The 17,890-nt window shown below is 40.7% G+C and overlaps 4 protein-coding genes and 1 non-coding gene across 9 annotated transcripts; 1 reads left to right on the plus strand and 4 right to left on the minus strand.

The window, feature by feature from the left end:
* The first annotated feature begins 1,896 nt into the window (after positions 1-1,896).
* plekhf2 (pleckstrin homology domain containing, family F (with FYVE domain) member 2) lies at positions 1,897-5,053 on the plus strand. The gene has a single exon (XM_077574629.1). It carries the CDS (start codon positions 1,897-1,899, stop codon positions 2,614-2,616), a length of 720 nt encoding a protein of 239 aa, XP_077430755.1. The 3' UTR covers positions 2,617-5,053.
* LOC144057275 (integrator complex assembly factor WDR73-like) lies at positions 4,578-11,955 on the minus strand. 2 transcript variants are annotated; one of them, XM_077574626.1, is made up of 8 exons: positions 11,623-11,955; positions 10,984-11,051; positions 8,450-8,538; positions 8,197-8,285; positions 8,046-8,113; positions 7,813-7,974; positions 6,227-6,571; positions 4,578-5,459 (listed from the first exon to the last, which is right to left on the minus strand). In XM_077574626.1, exons 1-8 carry the CDS (start codon positions 11,679-11,681, stop codon positions 5,212-5,214), a joined length of 1,128 nt encoding a protein of 375 aa, XP_077430752.1. In that variant the 5' UTR covers positions 11,682-11,955; the 3' UTR covers positions 4,578-5,211. The 2 variants fall into 2 exon arrangements, with proteins under 2 accessions (XP_077430752.1, XP_077430751.1); XM_077574625.1 differs by lacking the exons at positions 4,578-5,459; positions 6,227-6,571; positions 7,813-7,974; ... (1 more) ...; positions 8,197-8,285; positions 8,450-8,538 and having other exon boundaries at positions 9,266-11,051; positions 11,623-11,711.
* Positions 11,956-12,101: 146 nt separating this feature from the next.
* On the minus strand, positions 12,102-14,426 carry cfap418 (cilia and flagella associated protein 418). The gene is made up of 6 exons (XM_077574635.1): positions 13,799-14,426; positions 13,558-13,651; positions 13,113-13,174; positions 12,958-13,023; positions 12,768-12,863; positions 12,102-12,379 (listed from the first exon to the last, which is right to left on the minus strand). The coding sequence occupies exons 1-6, from the start codon at positions 13,927-13,929 to the stop codon at positions 12,220-12,222; spliced, it is 609 nt and encodes a 202-aa protein (XP_077430761.1). The 5' UTR covers positions 13,930-14,426; the 3' UTR covers positions 12,102-12,219.
* An 11-nt stretch (positions 14,427-14,437) lies between these two features.
* On the minus strand, positions 14,438-14,519 carry trnas-aga (transfer RNA serine (anticodon AGA)). The gene has a single exon. It is a non-coding gene; the product is annotated as a tRNA-Ser (tRNA).
* A 453-nt stretch (positions 14,520-14,972) lies between these two features.
* cd83 (CD83 molecule) lies at positions 14,973-17,647 on the minus strand. Of its 4 annotated transcripts, XM_077574632.1 has the most exons (5): positions 17,340-17,638; positions 17,145-17,266; positions 16,439-16,673; positions 15,961-16,103; positions 14,973-15,537 (listed from the first exon to the last, which is right to left on the minus strand). In XM_077574632.1, exons 1-5 carry the CDS (start codon positions 17,377-17,379, stop codon positions 15,463-15,465), a joined length of 615 nt encoding a protein of 204 aa, XP_077430758.1. In that variant the 5' UTR covers positions 17,380-17,638; the 3' UTR covers positions 14,973-15,462. The 4 variants fall into 4 exon arrangements, with proteins under 4 accessions (XP_077430758.1, XP_077430760.1, XP_077430759.1 ...); XM_077574634.1 differs by lacking the exon at positions 15,961-16,103 and having other exon boundaries at positions 16,458-16,673; positions 17,340-17,644; XM_077574633.1 differs by lacking the exon at positions 15,961-16,103 and having other exon boundaries at positions 17,340-17,643.
* Between the last annotated feature and the right edge of the window lie 243 nt (positions 17,648-17,890).

Below are 17,890 nucleotides of genomic sequence, written 5' to 3' on the forward strand. Positions count from 1 at the left end.
TTTTTGTGGATATACTTTTACTCGTCATAGACATGGCGGCTGAAATTTATGTTGGTTAGTCAAATGGCTTTTCGGGGGCTAAACATAAGGCTTTCATGATGAGTCGCAATGGAAATGTCAATCTGGAGGTTTGTTGTTGTTAATTCCGAATCAGATGATTACGCTTCACAACATGATGTTGTCCCAGCTGCGCCTCTGCCATTGATGGGAGTTGATGCTGCAGTAACGAGCCATGAACAACTCAATTCAAACCAACGACAACATGGCGGCAAGCTGCTTAGAAGGCCAAAAGTGACTCATTAAGTCATTATGAATCATCTGTAAAAAATTAACTTCAAAGACATTAATTACGACAGTGGAGTCGCTAAAGTTAAAAAAAGAATAATAATCCTTTCCGTCCCTTTGTTCCCATTTTTGTTTCAAACAATTTCACAAAGTGGCGCTTGCTGCATGATGCGAATCAATAATTGCTTCCGGCGTTATCTAGCGACCACACGGCGGCCTTCCGTGCGAAGCGGCTAAAGTTGCGGAGAGACTCCTCAACAAGCCTTTTGAAGGCTGTTGGCGTGGTGCCTTCAGAGCTGCTAATTATCCTCATCCCACAGCGGTGGCGTGTGCGGCTCTGTTGACACCTCAAATATCCACGCTAGCGCCTCGTTAGCATGCAGATGGCGCTCCTCATGTCAACCAACAGGCTCAGTTGTCATGTTTTGAAATCGGCTCGCACAGCTAATTAACGCGGTTTGCTAGCTAAGACCACGAGCATGACAAACATAATATACGTAAACAACAATTTATTGCAGTGAAAATTTGTGCTAACAGAGAGCATGTAAAAACATTAGCTACTTATTCAAACGTGCTACATTTGGGTGGCTAACTTTTCAGCGTTTGTTACAATAGCGCTAGTCGCTAGCATGGATCACTAGCGAATGCCACTTGTTCTCTCTCTCTCTCTTTTATGCGGGCCCCCCCAAGGGACCAAATATGTGTGTCGTCTGAGTTGACCGCTCGAGTTGATTAATGTGCATGTCGCTTGGGTGGCTCAATACGGCCCGCGCTCATTAGCATAGCGCTCTTGTGAGCGGGGCTTGCGTGGAATGCCAATGACCAGAGCTGGTCTGCAATTAATTGATGTCTAAAGGTTGCCTATAGATGCCACAAGCTGGCAGCAAAGCACTACTTTTTGTCTAAATTACGTTCTTCAGCTCACTTTACCATCATTCCCTGGCAACAAGATGCCAGCAAAATGGCAGCAAAGCACTACATTTGTCTAAAATGAGGCTTCGTAACTCAATTCAACATAGTCTCTTGGTGCCACAATATGGCAGCAACTTTGTCAAGTACTCCCTTTGTCTAAAAAAGTTCTGTATCTCACTTAAACCGTTTCTTGGTTCCACAAGATGGCGCCAAAGTACTCCTTTTGTCTAAATGAAGTGCCTTATTGCACTATAAACTAGTTTCTTGGTTCCACAAGATGGCGCCAAAGTACTCCCTTTGTCTAAATGACGTGCCTCATCGCACTTTGAAATAGTTTCTTGGTGCCACAATTTGGCGTTAAAGTACACCTTTTGTCTAAATGAAGCTCCTTATCTCAATTCAACATAGTTGCTTGTTGCCACAAGATGGCATCCAGGCCCTACTTTTGTCTAATTGAAGCTCCTTAGCTCACTTCAAATTGGTTTCTGGGTGCCACAAGATGGCACCAAAGTACTCCTTTTGTCTAAACGGAGCTCCTCAACTCATTTCAAATTGGCTTCTGGGTGCCACAAGATGGCGTCAAAGCCCACGTTTTGTTTAAATCAGTCTCCACTCACTTCAACAATGCTCGGACCGCGCATGGTGATCCACGTTGACGGTTTAGCATAAATGTGTTTTGTTGGCGCAGGCCAGGCCAAGATGGTGGACCGGCTGGCCAACAGCGAGGCCAACTCCAAGCGCATCTCGGTGGTGGAGGGCTGCTTCGGGGCGGCGGGCCAGCCCCTGGCCATCCCGGGCCGCGTGCTAATCGGCGAGGGCGTCCTCACCAAGCTGTGCCGCAAGAAGCCCAAGGCGCGCCAGTTCTTCCTCTTCAACGACATCCTGGTGTACGGCAACATCGTGCTGCAGAAGAAGAAGTACAACAAGCAGCACATCATCCCGCTGGAGAGCGTCACCATCGACACGGTGCCCGACGAGGGCGAGCTGCGCAACGGCTGGCTCATCAAGACGCCCACCAAGTCCTTCGCCGTCTACGCCGCCACCGCCACCGAGAAGTCCGAGTGGATGAACCACATCGGAAAGTGCGTCCAGGAGCTGCTGCAGAAGAGCGGCAAGGCGCCGGCCGGCGAGCACGCCGCCGTCTGGGTGCCCGACTCGGAGGCGGCCGTCTGCATGCGCTGCCAGAAGGTCAAGTTCACGCCCGTCAGCCGCCGCCACCACTGCCGCAAGTGCGGCTTCGTGGTGTGCGGGCCCTGCTCCGAGAAGAAGTACCTGCTGCCCAGCCAGTCCTCCAAGCCCGTGCGCGTCTGCCAGTTCTGCTACGGACAGCTGGTGGCCGGCGGACGCTCCGACTCGCTCGGCGGGCGACCCGGGGACTTCTCGGACGACGACGACGACGACGACGACAGCAGCGACTGAGGGGGTGCGCCCGTGCCCTTTCAACTCAGACTCTACTCGCCACGCGCGGTCACCGCCGCGACCAAACCACGAGGGTGAGCGAATACTACAAGAATAAAAAGACCTGGCATTTCGAGAGCAAATCGTCACCTTTTTTTGTCCATTATTCAAGGGAAAATCTGAATCTTTAAAAAAAAATGTTTTTTTAAATCAATTTTCCCCAAAGTCATATTTTCGAGAGCAGTTTTTGTTGTTGTTGACTTTTTCTCTTTAAAACTCTATTATTATTTTTTTTCAGATGTCTTTATTTAGAGGGGAGAACATTTTTTTCAAGGTCTTTTGAAAAGTAAAGTGAATAGTTTACTAAAAATGTTTTGAAACATAAATGCAATATTTTCTAAATCTTTTTTTTGCATTCCGTCCAAGAATTGTTAAAAAAAAAAAAAAATTATTCGAACAGCAATTAAAAAAAATGTACACATTTTTTCCAAAACAATTCAAGAGCTTTCTACAAATAAGAAAAGATTCAACATTTATTTTCAAGAAACTCATATTTGATGGGGGTAGGGAGATTTTTTCGAGGGGAAAAAAACTCTATATTTCAAAAGTCAGTTTTTCTAGAATTTTTTTTCAGGGATTTTTGTTTAGAATAAAGAAAACTAGGTATATTTATATTTTTAGTATAAACAACCATGTCATATTTTTGAGTCAGAATTTTTCAGGAAGTTTTTTTTAAGAGTCCAACCCCCCTGCACCCCCCAAGACCAGTCAAATTTTTGAGCAAGTTCGGGTTTTTCAAGGGATACCAGCTTTTTCTCGAAGCGATCGTTTTTGCTCTTCAGTATTTTTCTGTATATTCTCTACAATGATGTCAGTGGCAAAACACGCGTGCGCCTCCACTTTATGTCACCTTCGTGCCTCATACAACACACTAAACGCCTCCCCAACCCTCTCAGAGAAAAAAAAGAAAAAGAAGGCATTTGGTGCTTGCTAAACATCGTCTTGACAACAGTTGCCATGGCTACACCATTTATTTTTGTTATCTATTTGCGGCTACCCAATGAATGACCAATCAAACTAATGTACATAATTTGTGTTCATATGTAAATTTGAAATCGCCTGTCCGTGTTATAAAGGAGTATCAGCCCACTGGAAAAAGAAAAGCAATACGTACGGAAACCTTACGAGAATAAAGGCTTCTTTTCAAAGGAATGTTTTTAGTAAAGAGATGAAATGGCTTGTTAAACGTCAAAAAAGTGACTTTAATCTTGTAATTGTACAAAAAAAAACATTTTCCTGAAAAAAAAAGTATGTATTTTTGTAAGATTCCGATATTTTTCTAGAAAAAATACTGACGATTGTGACTTCTATTAAACTAAACTTCTCAGATGACATTTGTATTGTCAAAGCCAGATTCTTGTAAAATTGTTTTTTTTTTTTCCTAAAAAAAAGATAAACACAAATTACGGTTCTTTTTCTCGAAAAGTCACACCTTATGTGTGTATTTTTTTTAAAGACATTTTTCCCCTTAAAAACAGCCCCCAATATAAATGCACAACTTTTGTTGAGGAAAATACAACCGTATTCTCATTTTCTAAAAAAAAATTACAACTTGTCATTGGAATTACTTATTTTCTTTAAAAAAAAATACTATTAAGAATACAATGAAATTTTAAGTGTTTTCCTAAAAATGGAAACTTTTGTCACTGGAATGACTTATTTTCTTTGGGGGAAAAAAAACACTATCAATAATAGAACATAATTTTACGCTGAATAAGTTGACTACATATTAGATTGTGACGCTTCTTAAATTACTTTTCCTGTCAAATGACTTTTTCTCCATAAAACGGATGCTCTAAAAAAGTACTTTATTCTTAAACAAAAAATTTTGGGGAAAAAATATTTATATACTATTTTTGTAGCATTATTTTTGTTTCCTCCCTAATAAATGTAGTTCAAATATAATGTCAAACAAATGAGTGAAGATTGAAAGCAGCTCAAGAAGAAAGGGATTTTTTTTTTTTTACAATATTTTTCTTTTGATTTCAAATTCAGTGACGAGGTGTACCTTGTTGATCCTTTGACATGCTTATTACTCCTGTGTTGATTTTCTAGACAAATCTTTATGTTGTCCGTCCGTTCGATGTGTTAAAGGGCCATGATACCAATTCAGATCCACTTTTTTGATGATGATTTTTTTTAACCGTGATTTATGTATTGTCAAGTTGATACACTAACTGCTGGCGTGCTTCCTGAATGCTGCACCAATGAAATGTCATCTTCTTACATGGCTGAATTGTTTTGTCTTCTTAATGTTGGTTTAAAAAAAAGGGCTTCAATCAGAATGTAAACTGAGATTAAATGAATGATGATCACTAGTGTATTAATTCTTATACGAGTGAGCGACTGTGATACGACCTCTCTACTTGTTTTAAAGAAAAAGAATGTCAAACCTAAACGTTTCTTGTGTGACTTTTTATTTCACTTTTGATTGTGCACTAATTATGCTTTAATATGAATTTTTTTTCAACTTTATCTGCTAAACGAAAATTCCATGTGGTTGGTGTGCTTTTGAGAGCCAACTGACAAAAGCAAGCGGTTTATTTAGCCTGTGTGTCACCTGCCATCCGATTGGCCGATCCAGTCCCACACGTGTAGTGAAGCGTCGCCGGCAGCAGACACAAGCGTCCTAGACTCTTTGGGATGCCAAAGGTGACAAGTGACTGCAACAGCGCCACCTTCAGCATGACTGGACGACTGCGGGGAGCACACGGCGTGGCCGCGGTGCTCGAAAAGTGGATCGACGTCACCGGGCTCGGACCCCCACGACGACGTGTCGTATATTTGGACCACGCCGCTGAAACCTGAAAATAATAAAATGAATGCAGGCGTTTATATTGACTCATTCACTGCCATTGACGGCTAAAGACGTCAAAAATTCATTTGAACTATTTCTATTGGTTTAACATTTTTTTCCACTTTTGTTAACAAGAGTATGAAAACCTAGAAGAATTTCTTTGTTGTACATTTAGAACACATATAAAATTTGTGATTAATCGTGAGTTAACTTGATAAGTCATGCGATTAATTACGATTAAAAATCGCCTGATCCCCCAAATTTTTAATAATCTTTTTTTTGTAAAAATATATAAAAAATAACAAAACATAATTAAAATTATAAAAAAGAAATTATCAAAAATTGAAAAACATTCAAATATTTGTTAAAGAAAAGATTATTTAAAAAATGTAAAAATAATTAAAATGATTTTTTAAAGAAAATTTTTTAAAAAATTAAAAAAAAAATTAAAGAAAAGATTCATGTTTTTTATTTTTTTAAAGAATAACATTAAAAGAAAAAAGAAAAAATTATTAAAAATTAGGGGCGTCAGGCGATTCAAATTTTTAATCGTAATGAATCGCATAACTTTACTAGTTGACTCACGATTAATCACAAATTTTGTCTGTTCTAAATGTACAATATTTTTCCCCTAGGTTCTCATAAATAAAATGTTGTAAATAAAATGTTGATAGTAATAGAAATAGTAAGGAATTTTTTATGTTTATAGCCGTCAATGGCAGCGAATGAGTTAAGAGAGCAACCATCTTAAGCAGTTTATCAAACGTGACAAACCTGACACAGCAATGACGTCGTCCAGCGCCGGCGCACACGAAACACTGATGTCATCCGGGTCGCGATGCGGCTTGTCCACCGCTAGCTTAGCCCGACACACGAAGCTCGCCGGGCTCCTTGAATCTGACACTGCCGCTCGCCCGGATGACGACACGCGGACCAGTTTGGACTCGGACGCGCCCGCCCACCAAACGCCGGAATCGGCCATTGAGGGAGCAGGCGCCAGTTGAGGCGGAGACGACGTCCGCGTGTCCACGGTGAGAACGTCGCCGTTGGCGCAGGCGGCCAGGAAGACGGCGTTGCTTACAAAGTGGAAACCGGTCAGACGCTCCTCACAGGTTGATGCTGCTCGGACAAAAAGAAACAGAAACCTATCAGGGGCCCAAAATATAAAATACAAATGCTTTCAATTATAACAACTGGATAAAGACGAAGATAAGACACTTAAATTTAAAAAAATAAAATATATATAGACAGCAAAAACATACTGGTATATTTTCCTTCAAATTTGGGCATTTATCATCTTAAAAAAAGCTTGTTTTTTAGCAGTGAAATTTCCACAAAACTCTTTTGATTGATCTAATTAATTTTGATCTGCAAGGTCAGGAAATAAAAGTGTCCTTGAGTATCTTGCAATGGTATAAAAGTAATCTAATAATTTATTACGATTTAAAAAAACTAAAAATATCTAGTACAGATTCTTGGGTGATAAAGACGCAGCTGGTCTGCAAATTGCAAATGTTTGCATAATCGTCAACCATTAAAATGCATTGGAGATCAGAACATGTAAAAAAACAAAAACAAATCAAAATTCAAAAAAAACACCACAAATATGCAAATCTGCGAGTTCAAAACCAGGAAAATCATCAAAATCTACAAATATTAAATAAAAAAAATATAAGAATAATCTTCCACAACAATTAAAAAAAAAATTCCCCCCCAAAAATCTTTCAAAACAAAAAATTGTGAAAAAAAATTAAAATAAAGAAATAAAAAGACAAAAAAATATTAAGAATCTTCCAGAGCCAAATTTTCAGTGTGTAAAAAAATAAAAAGAACAAATTTTTCAGGGATTAAAAAATAAAAATAAAAATAGCATTTCCAAAATTTGGGTGGTATAAAAACAGAAGCGTGAGAATCTACCACAATAACATTTTCAGGGGTGAATTTTTTTTCTTTTGTGGGGGGGCGAGGGGTATTGGTGTGTGTATTATGAGGTGTGCACAAAAAAAAATCTTCCATAAGTTTTTTTTTTGTCCAATAGACCAAAAAAAAAAAAAACTAGGAAGGTTGACCTTCTGTAAACTTGTAATGGGCTCTCCTTATAGCACTCCTTCATTTCCTGTCTTTCATGATTGGAGAAACTGATTAATCCAGGTGTGTCTGTCCATTGTCGTCGTGGATACTAAGGACAGGTACACCCGGATTAATCAGTTTGTCCAATCATGAAAGACAGGAAATGAAGGAGTGCTACTGAGTTCAGGAAGTAGCGGATTTGTGCAACGAGCCCATTGGACAGCAGCGTCACCAGCAGGTTGCAACCGTGATTCCGAGAAACCCCAATGTCCGACCGTCTAAATGTTTACCCAGCTGGTAGAGCGTCTGTCCTGTTGTGAGCTGCGAAAGCCTGACGTCACCAACCCGACACCCGTGTAGAACCTCCGGCTGCGGTGAGAGTCTGGCCGCCATCTTGACGCCACCTGCGCTTCCCTTCGAACCTTGGACGCTCGCCACCTTTGTGATGACGTCTGAGACACACAAACACGCACAAAACCAGCGTCAGCTCAGTGCTAATTTGATGACATCATAGTGTACTTACCGCTGTCATCGCCCCCGAGGTTCCAGACCTGCAGGTCAGAGGTCAGCCCGTCGTTGGTCACAATCAGCCTTCCAAAACAAAACGGCAGCACAAACTGTTTAGACTTTTGAAATGAAGACAGGAAACGTTCACGTTGGGACTTCCTGCTCACCTCGTTCCCGGGACGTATTTGAGGACGCTGACAGGACCTGGAGAAAATCCACCGTGGAGTACTTTGAAATCCCGCTCAGCACAGAGACCCTGAACGCATCACCATTATCCATTCGAACAGGAACAAACACGTGGATGAATATACATACACACAATCAAGCAAAAATACACACAAACAAGACGTACACATGCAAAAGAACACACAAACATGAACAAACTCGTACACCACATGGGTTGCATTATTATTAGTTTACCTTGTTTTGTTCAGCAAAGAGTTTTTGCGGCAAACAGAGCTCCAAAATTTCATTTTTTGTGGACTTGTTGTAACCTGCCACACAGATGGCTGTAGACAAATAAATTAAAATAAGTAGTTATTTGCATTATGTGGGTGGAGTGAGTAAAACTGTCACGCTTCTACAAGGGGGGAAAAAATATATATATTTTAAAGGCACACAGCACCCTCATGTGGTCTAAATTACCACTACAACAAAAAAATATATAAAATATAAATAGTATAATATAATATAATATAAAAATATTTTATAAAAAAACAAAACAAACATATATATAGATAGAACACGTAGACTGACCAGTAGTATAGATTAATGAAAAAAACGAATTTTTCAAAAATGTTATCAGAGGGGATTTTGCTTCATGCTGCCTATATATATATATATATATATATAAAAAATTGACCAATGTTAAGTGTTGAAAATGGCTTGCTCGCTTTGATGATGCAAAGCTTACTGTAAAAAAAAAAAAAGAATCTACCAAGAAAAGTAAATATTCAAAACGTGAATTTTGCATAATACAAATAACCCCGCCCCAAAAATATAGAATCTTTCAGAGGATCTTTTGATTAAAAAAATATATCTAAAATTTGAACTCTTCTAGAAAATTGTCCAATGAATTTTGCACAATGAAATTTAAACAATCTTAGAGGATTTGAAGAATTTTACAGAAAATGGTCCATAAAACTTGCAAAATTCTGAGAATAATCCAGAACCTTAAAAAAATAAAATAAAATTTCCAAATATGGTAGATTGCCAAATAACTTGAAATCAAGAACATTAATGTAAAGGTTGCTTTATTTGTATTTTTTATTATAGAAAATGTATTTTAAAATATAGTACACAATGACAGACAATTCAATTTCTGGCGCACATGATGATTCACCAATATGTCAAACGGCCACACTACAGCACCAAATGCGGGCAAGGAAGACTTGATATCAGATTTAGTTTTTTTTATTTGTTCCAAGTATCTGTAATTGGTATCTACAGTCTACCCAATACCATGAGATAAGGCCAGTATCGGCCTGATAGCAGTACTCGCGCATCCCGAATTAAAATAATCTGTAGTTGCAGCCTTGGTGGTAACCTTCTGTGATAAAGTCACAAAAAGCGAAAGAAAAAACAACACACGACTTGGTTGTTATTAGTCGACCAGAGCGACTGCCCAGGCTGGGTTGGACGGCGGCTGAGGCAGGATCCATCCCGATGGGATGGTGGTCCCGTCACAATGATCATCCGGCACCAGGAAGACGTCCCACTGCCGTCGTACGTGAAGCAAAGCGTGCAGCGAGGACTCCGCTTGGGCATAGTACTCCGTAAACGGCAGCAGGGCGGCGTCGGCGGGCGCCTCCTCGCCGAAAAGCATGACGTCCATTTTGTGTTTTTGCCGCCTCTCCCGATCCTTCCTGAGCGCCCGCCGCTCTTCCTCCTGCACGCCGTCCAGCATCACCGTCAGCGCCTTCTCCTCCGCCGTGTAGATGTGCGTCCTGGCCTTGGTGACGCGCCGCAGCCGCTCCAGTTGGCGCTGGAATGCCGCGTCCTCGTCTTCGCCGGCGCTCACGCCCCTGCGGGCGGCGGCGTCCTTGCGCAGGCGCCGCAGCTTCTCCAGCGAGCGCAGGACGTCCTGCATGCGCTTGATGTCGCTCTGCTTCTTGCGCACCTCGCACAGCACCGAATCAGCCGCCAGTTTCAGCTCGCGCTCCTTCTTCTCCTCCTCCACTTGGTGGATTTGTCGCAGCCACCATTTGTCCACGGCGCTCTCCTTCTCGGCCCGATGCGCCTCAAACTCGGCTTGTAACATCTGGGCTTTTTGCCTGCTTTTCAGCCGCCGCCCTCGTACCTTCATCACATGACGCTTTTTCGCTTCAAATCCATCCGCTAGACTCGACAGTTTATCCTGGAGGTCCCGTTTTAGGTGCAAGGCATCACCGTAAGAGGCTGCCCAGGCGTCGTCCTCGTGCAGCTTGTCTGTGAGGTTTCGGCAGGACTCGGACAGTCGGGACACAAGACCAACAGCGTCGCGTAAGATCACTCCGAAATCTGGAGGTGATCGCGACTGCGGCGTCCGAGCATCTTCCTTAGTCTCTGTGGATCTTTTTTGTAAGAAATGACTTAGCCATTGTTCATCCTGCTTCCTCTGGAGAGCTTTTTCATCCACGGGAGACTCAAGACAAATCGTACTTGGTGCTTCAAAGTCTTTTTTTGGCGGATTCCAATTATAATTCTGGACCACTGGTGGATATGTCGGAAGTGGAGGTGGAACGTTGGGGAAGTAGCCCAAAGGAGGAGGAGGATGTGGAGGAGGGAAAGCGCAGGGAAATCCAGGGGGGGGATGATTGGATGATATTTCGTACCCGTAGCTGCTCAGCATGCTTCTGCCGGTGGGGTAGTTGCCGGGACGTTGGTGATCACCAGGTGCGCCAGGGCCGTATGTCCAATCCATTTCTCTTTTTCTAACAATGAGCGAAAAGTCTTTAGTAAATGGATTTACTCACTTTTCCCTGACGTCCACTCAATGACTCGGGTGGGAAACTCCAGCTGATACACATGAAGGTCTCTGTAACTGCACAACACAGACAAGACAGGACCGTGAGCTTTCCAAAATTTCACCATTGTGGCAAGATTTTTTTTTAATCAATAACATTAGCTTTGAAAAGACGGAAGCCGTTAGAGCCATTATACTGTATGAAGCAAATGTCGCCTAATATCAACGGCAGAAGCAAGAAATGCAGACTATGGATAATATTACAGGAGATGTAATATAGGAAATAGTCATGATAAGTACGGGTTTCTCAAACTTTAGATTAATTCCGAGCGGAGTTCAAGCTGTAAAGTCGCAGACACAATGCTAATATGAACAAACCCATTAAACAAGCCTGAAATCACGGGGAGAATCAAGCCGGGATAATTAGGTGCTATTAAAACCTAAAATACCTTGAAAATGGTGGAACAAAATAATTCGTTACGAGTAGATGCTTTGCAAAACGTAATGATTTTGAGCGGAGTTTAACGTGAAAAGCCGCATACGTCCTCGTGCTATTCGCATTTCCTTGCGGTGCTTTTTTTTTGTTTAAACAAAAACGTTAACCCTTAACAGAATGTGGACAGCCAGCCATTCCTTCTAAGTGACTTACGTTTTCAACGATTCAATAAACCAGTCGTCGATGAACTCGTCAAATTCGGTTTCTTCCATCACTTTCGTCGTGTTTTTTCTTTGTAGTCGTTCTTTCCGGTTCGCTTCCTAGTTTGCAGCGCCACCAGCTGGACTGGCGGACAAATCAGTCAGTTGACTGGGGAATCAAAACGCTGGACGTTTTGAGATAAATGTATTTATCTCTATTTTGTTAATGATCCAGTATTTTCTTACTGCAAATAATATATCTTTAATCATCTATTTATGCCAGTGAGTGATGTCGAATGACAGACAGAACATTTAAATGCTCAACATAATTGGGTTTGTCTACTCGGTAGACTGATCCAAGTGTTTAGAAAATTGTTGATATTATACATTACAATATGTTAAACAGCATCTCATCATAGTTTGGCCTGCTGATGTGTACAGGTGGCGTTGCCATGATGATGACACACAACTCACAAAAAGTTAAGAGTCACAGAAAGGATAACAAGTGTACATTTTTGGATATTAAAAAACAGTTGTGAATGTTGCCGTTCAAACGCTTATTAGAGAACAAATTGTGTACATCATTTTGTGAGTATAGTATGAAGACGGTTTAGTCCAGGTGTCTTGCGCATGCCCATCTGAGCTGCGGCTGCATCAATACGTCGGTGGCCTCCGACGCAGTGAACCAGCTGCACTGGCAAGCGTACGCCCGGACGCCCTTCCTCTTCCTCAGCTTGGCTCCAAGCTTGCCGTGGTTGGGCATGTTGTTCCTGCGTGCACATGAAGTTGAATACAAATTGTAGCTAAATAAAAGTATAAAGCAATTCATAACGATTAAATGAAAATGTATTGTACTTTAAGGTTGAATAGAATTGAACTGTAATTATGCGGGGATTCCTTTGCATACCACTAGAGGGAGCCACCAGTAACAAAAAGAAGTCCAACCAGAAAGTCAAACAAAACTTTCATTTTTCTAGATATAATCTGTATGTACTATTTTTCTTATTATAAAAAGGTTACAAACATTTGTGTTGGTGATTTTTGTGGGGCTGGAACCGATTAATGGCATTTCCATTCATTTCCATTAGGAATGCGGCTTTGAGATTTAAGTGCTACGAATGCGGCCGTGGAATAAATTAAACTGTGATCTCGGCTCACCTGAGGAAGAGGTAATCACACGACGAGTCCCACTCGCAGTCGTCAAACGCCAACACCCGGAAGTCGCAGGAAGTGCACCGCAGCTGGTCACATGACCTGCCCGCACACGGCCATCGGTCATTGCCGGTGAGACAAATGTGTTTTTAATTGCATTAATGCTCATAGCAGAAGCTAAATTGAGTTTTGTTACCTCTTGGATGCGGCTGTTCCCACTCCTTTTGCCACGGCGCTGCCTCCGAGGTAAACGGGACAGCACCTGGATGGACGCATTGATGGATGGAGAGGGCAGACATTAAATAAACCCAGAGTGGTTTCAGAATATTCGGGCTGGCTCATTTAGCTCACTTTCTCCCTCCAGGTTGAGAGTGAATCTGTTTGTCCCCGTGTCCTTTGGGAAGTGATGCAGGCTGAAATGAAACATGCAAAAATAGATTAATCCAATAAATTAACATTCAGAAGTTTAAATTCATTGCCAACCATCAATTCATACTAATACACTCCTAAACATTGTACCTCTGATGTTAGATTTCTTACTTCTGATGCATTTGCACTACACACCAACTGCAAAAACTCCAATATTGCTACTTATGGTTTTGGTCATCTTGCCATTGTTTAAGCCTACAATCTTATTTCATCCTGTATATTTTACTGCTTGATCATCTTGGCCACTTGATGTCGCCCTATAGCAAATAAAGCACAGTGGAACTGTAGTGGTTTTCTCACTGAATTTGAGTTGTGGTAGTGCATAGGATGTCTTGTTATAAACATTTTACACCAACAAAATATTCACCTGAGCATGAGGTGCATTACTGTGGTCTCCCTCCTGTAATTCCTCCAGGAGAGCGTCAATGTCCTCAGTGATGCTGCTTATCTTATTTCCACATCTGGTGACACAAGAAATACTCATTAAACTACGACAGCCTCGACATGCTCAAATAGCATCAGGAAAGCTACAATGTGGTGTTATAATTGCCTGCGTCGGGGCAACGTCATTTCTGCACATTAGCTTTAGCCTCATTAGCTGGATTTACCCGACATTCCGGCGCTCGCCACTGTCTTTATCGCACTTTTCCTCCTCTTTGGAGCTCGCCAGACTGACGGAAATGTTGCGACAAAACTTGTTTTCCACCTCGTCCAATAACTCGTCCAGGTCATCGTCCATGGCGGCTGTCAGTCCATTAGCTTTAGAGGCTAACTAGGGCGCCATTACGACAACATTTGACGTTGCTAAGTAACGTCAGCGTGCCTTCATGGACAATCCTTCGAAATAAATTGCACATGTATTCTCTTACTTTATCTCGACAAACTCAAATAGAAACAACTATCACATCGTAAAAAAGCATATATTCTTAATTTATTAAAAAGTTTCTTAACGGCTTTTTTTGCAGTGTACAGTAGGGTCATTTGACGCTTGCATTTATTTTGGAAGTACAATAGAAAGTACGATCGTACCGGTTATTACGAATGATATTTTATTGATTTAAGTCGTAGAGATCAAATGAAAACACCGATAATATTTTAAGGACAAGGTAATAACAAATTCATTAATAGTTTAATTGTCCTTTCTTGTGTAACAGCGCATTAAATAATCATGAGCTTTTGTTCTGAAAGTGTAGAGGAAAGCGCCGAAGAACAAGCAAACAACGATAAGTGACTGTATAAAAAAAGAACGTTGTCGGCAGGATTCGAACCTGCGCGGGGAGACCCCAATGGATTTCTAGTCCATCGCCTTAACCACTCGGCCACGACAACTCATATAAAGACCTATGCAAATTTTAAATATGGGTTTCATCCAGCGGGAATTAGTTGAAATTAAGATCGTTGGCTTTGAAGGTAGCATTGAGCTAAGACGTCATTAATGCACGTTACCATACAAACTTATTTTTTCACTAGCTTTTTTAAAATGTACTTTACTTAAACAAGAAATTAACAAATGCACGGTTGTCAGACACTGAAAATGAATAAGATTGATCACATAATCATAAAAAGTATCAATTACATTCAAATAATCAATAACGATACATAATGACCAAATAACTACTAAAATCAAAGGATAGGTAAAATCCCCGTTTACGAAGTGATTTCTATATTTCACATTCTTTCTCATTTGATAACATGACTTGTTACGGCAACAAGGTATAAAAAAACAGCTTTGTCTTGAGTGTTGAGTCGTTGCACAAGTCATTCCATATATACGATAAGGGGTTAAGCCTTAATATTTTATTTCAGTGCTGTTAAAGTGTCTCACAGTTATAAGCCTGATAAGTTTCAAATAAATACATTTTCATACAAATCTTACAGTGCACATGTACAAGTTTACTGATTAGCATCTCAATGCATTTATAATGTACGTATTTACCCAGCAGTGGGTTTCACTGTAATATATAGGACACGCACTTACAATCCGTAGAACCTTGCGTCTGCAGAGAGAACATTCTTGTTTTTAAAAACAGCTTCAGGCCCATCTTTCTAACTTAGCTTTTCACTGATATTTCCTTATTTGCTCTATTTTCTCATTTTACTCCTTTTACTTTCAGAAACTTTACACCATCGATCATTTGCTCTTCATTTTATTATATCCTCATGTTGCTTTTACTGTCTGTATATTTATATTTTTATCATTTGAGTCTGTATTGCATTGCATTGTATTTCCTATTGATCAGGCACACAAAATTGGAGATCCATGACCGGACTCTCAAAACCCTTCGGGTGATGCATTGATTGCTTTCCACGGTATCTTTTGGTACTGCCGCAGCCTTCTCAACATGATCTGTGGGGGTAGAAAATTGCGTTATTTTTTATTTCTTTTAAGAAATGCACACAAACCCATTTAATGTGTTGCGCTAAACCGCGCAAGCACTCAGATATGAACAACAATGAAGATGCAGAAATACTATACAGGTTCATAAAAACATTAAAAGGAAAAAAGGTTTACATTTTTAAACTTATTAAAAACACACTAATTTAAAAATAATACACGCATATACTAAAATGTTCAAAGATCAAACCATAGTTTTTTTTTTCCAAACAGATGTCTGCTAACTTAATGCTAACATATAATGTGAAATGCAACAAATGGACTAACATAAATTAGCATAGATAATAATTCACAATTCAAAACAACTACTAATTTTACAAAGTAGCAACGCATTCTATCAAATTGCCATGCCGCGTGTTTGAGTGCATTACTTACTATAACCACTAGGAAGCTGAAAACAGCAAGGATCAGTGAAACGGAAACCCAAATTATCACATTGTTATCATCAAAATCATCATCATCATCATCATCATCATCATCATCCAGTCTCAGGTTTCCAACGGGTATGTCTCTGCAATCTGTAAATAGTCAAATAAATAGTCAATGTTCAATATTATAATTGGGATGTTAAAATGGCATTAATCCGTATTTGATTTTTTTTTTTTTTTAAAGGGGGGAAAAAAGGAGCAAATTTGGAGCCACTGTTTTGGAGTTAAATCATATATCCTGACATAGTTATATCCCAATAACGATAACATTAAGTTTCCTTCAATAACGAATTACAAAGTTGGCTATGATAACGCTACACTGCTTGACCAAGGTACGTCTAATACAGTAACTTCAAAAGTTGGGGCACACATAACAAAAGTTAAGCCACAATTCCGGAACATTTCCCATTTCCGGCGATTCGCACCCGACAATTGGAGGATCACCTCTCCCTCGAGGTTCCTCTCCCCGATGGGCGCGTACAGGCGGCAGATGTACGAGCCGTGGTCGCCGCAGGTGACGTTGGGCAGGAGGATGTTGCTGCTGTTCTCAAGAACCACCTGCCGCTTTTGGCCCAAATAGTGCTCGACCAAACCGTCGGGCAGGTCGCGCGTCACCAGGCCACGGCGCTTTGGCGTCGGCGGGTCACCGAGCAGCTGCATCTGTCACATCGACGCGGTTCAGTAAGCGGCTGAGAAGGTAGGAGGGGTTCGTTTTTTCTTTAGCTTTATACAGTACATTATTATATTACACACACAAAAAAACTACCATCATAGAAAATAAAGTGGCATATAGGCCTAATTAGTATTCTAGCCTGACAAGCCACACCGACTTTTGTGAAAGAAATTAAGTGGGTCTGGAAGGTTGCCATTGGCCCTGTTCAATGGACTATATACTCTTCTTCCGACTTCCAACTTCCGGGTTTCCACCTATCAACTTTGTTTACACCAGACTCATTCGCGGATAAGAGCGATGTGGTATCCAACCTCAAAATTGAGGAAAATACTTGTTTGCTAAATACCGTGAGCCAACGCAGAATTTAACATATGAGAAAAATAACTGAAAATGAAAGTGAAAACAAACAAAACGGGACAAACGCAAAAAAAAAAGCACAACACAGTCGATGCATTTACCTTGTACCAGCTCACGAACAAGTACTGCACTCCTTGTTTGATTTTTGCTCTGCATGGTAATGAACAGTTGGCACCCAAAACGGTTTGAACGTGCATTACCTCACTTCGAGCCCAGACGCCACCTAGCAGGAATAATATAAAGTTACAGTAGAATATGAACATAATTCATACAATTTTTGAAAAAAAAAAACTTACTGAGTGACATTAGGAAGAAGGTCATAGGAATTGTACGCATTGTTGGCAGCGCAGATGACCTGCTTCTCCAAATGATGTGTTTGAAATGAACGAAAAGGAAATGAACCACTCGGAAAAAAACAAAACAAACACGGGCGTCTACGGGGGCGTCGCCAATTTCGAGGGACCTCGGGGTGAACCAGTCGGTGAAGTCGGGCCCTTTTTTCCCACCGACTTCGCAACTTGACCCTCTTGCTGATTGACGAGTTCGATGAGGCTTTCCCGCGTCTAATTAATGGTATAACGTTAGAAAATTCGGACTTCCCACTGTCCTTGAATGCAGCTTAAGTTTCACTTTCTCGAAAATCACGTGATGAATAGGCGCCGTGTAGCCCAATCAAAATTTGTTTATATTTTGAATACAGTACTGTAGTCTCTTATTGTAGGCGATATTTAACACTGAAAGTTGAAATTAACTACATAAACTCATAAAACCGAACTGAGGATACCATTTTGTCAAATGCATTCAATTATAAAAATGGTGATGAGTAAAAAAAAAAAAAAGTTCTCTG

Source organism: Vanacampus margaritifer, chromosome 9, assembly GCF_051991255.1.
Source record: "Vanacampus margaritifer isolate UIUO_Vmar chromosome 9, RoL_Vmar_1.0, whole genome shotgun sequence".
Lineage (NCBI taxonomy): Eukaryota > Metazoa > Chordata > Actinopteri > Syngnathiformes > Syngnathidae > Vanacampus > Vanacampus margaritifer.

Bases quoted from the DNA above. Each gene is read 5' to 3' on its own strand.
- plekhf2 (XM_077574629.1), top strand. From the start codon at position 1,897: ATGGTGGACCGGCTGGCCAACAGCGAGGCCAACTCCAAGCGCATCTCG.
- LOC144057275 (XM_077574625.1), bottom strand. From the start codon at position 10,931: ATGGATTGGACATACGGCCCTGGCGCACCTGGTGATCACCAACGTCCC.
- cfap418 (XM_077574635.1), bottom strand. From the start codon at position 13,929: ATGGACGATGACCTGGACGAGTTATTGGACGAGGTGGAAAACAAGTTT. The intron at 13,652-13,798 runs GTAAATCCAGCT...TTGTGTCACCAG, and splicing joins GGCGAGCGCCGGAATGTCGG to ATGTGGAAATAAGATAAGCA. The intron at 13,175-13,557 runs GTGAATATTTTG...GTTTCATTTCAG, and splicing joins GTAATGCACCTCATGCTCAG to CCTGCATCACTTCCCAAAGG.
- cd83 (XM_077574630.1), bottom strand. From the start codon at position 17,379: ATGCGTACAATTCCTATGACCTTCTTCCTAATGTCACTCA. The intron at 17,267-17,339 runs GTAAGTTTTTTT...TATTCCTGCTAG, and splicing joins CTTCTTCCTAATGTCACTCA to GTGGCGTCTGGGCTCGAAGT. The intron at 16,104-16,438 runs GTGCGAATCGCC...GACTATTTACAG, and splicing joins GGTGATCCTCCAATTGTCGG to ATTGCAGAGACATACCCGTT.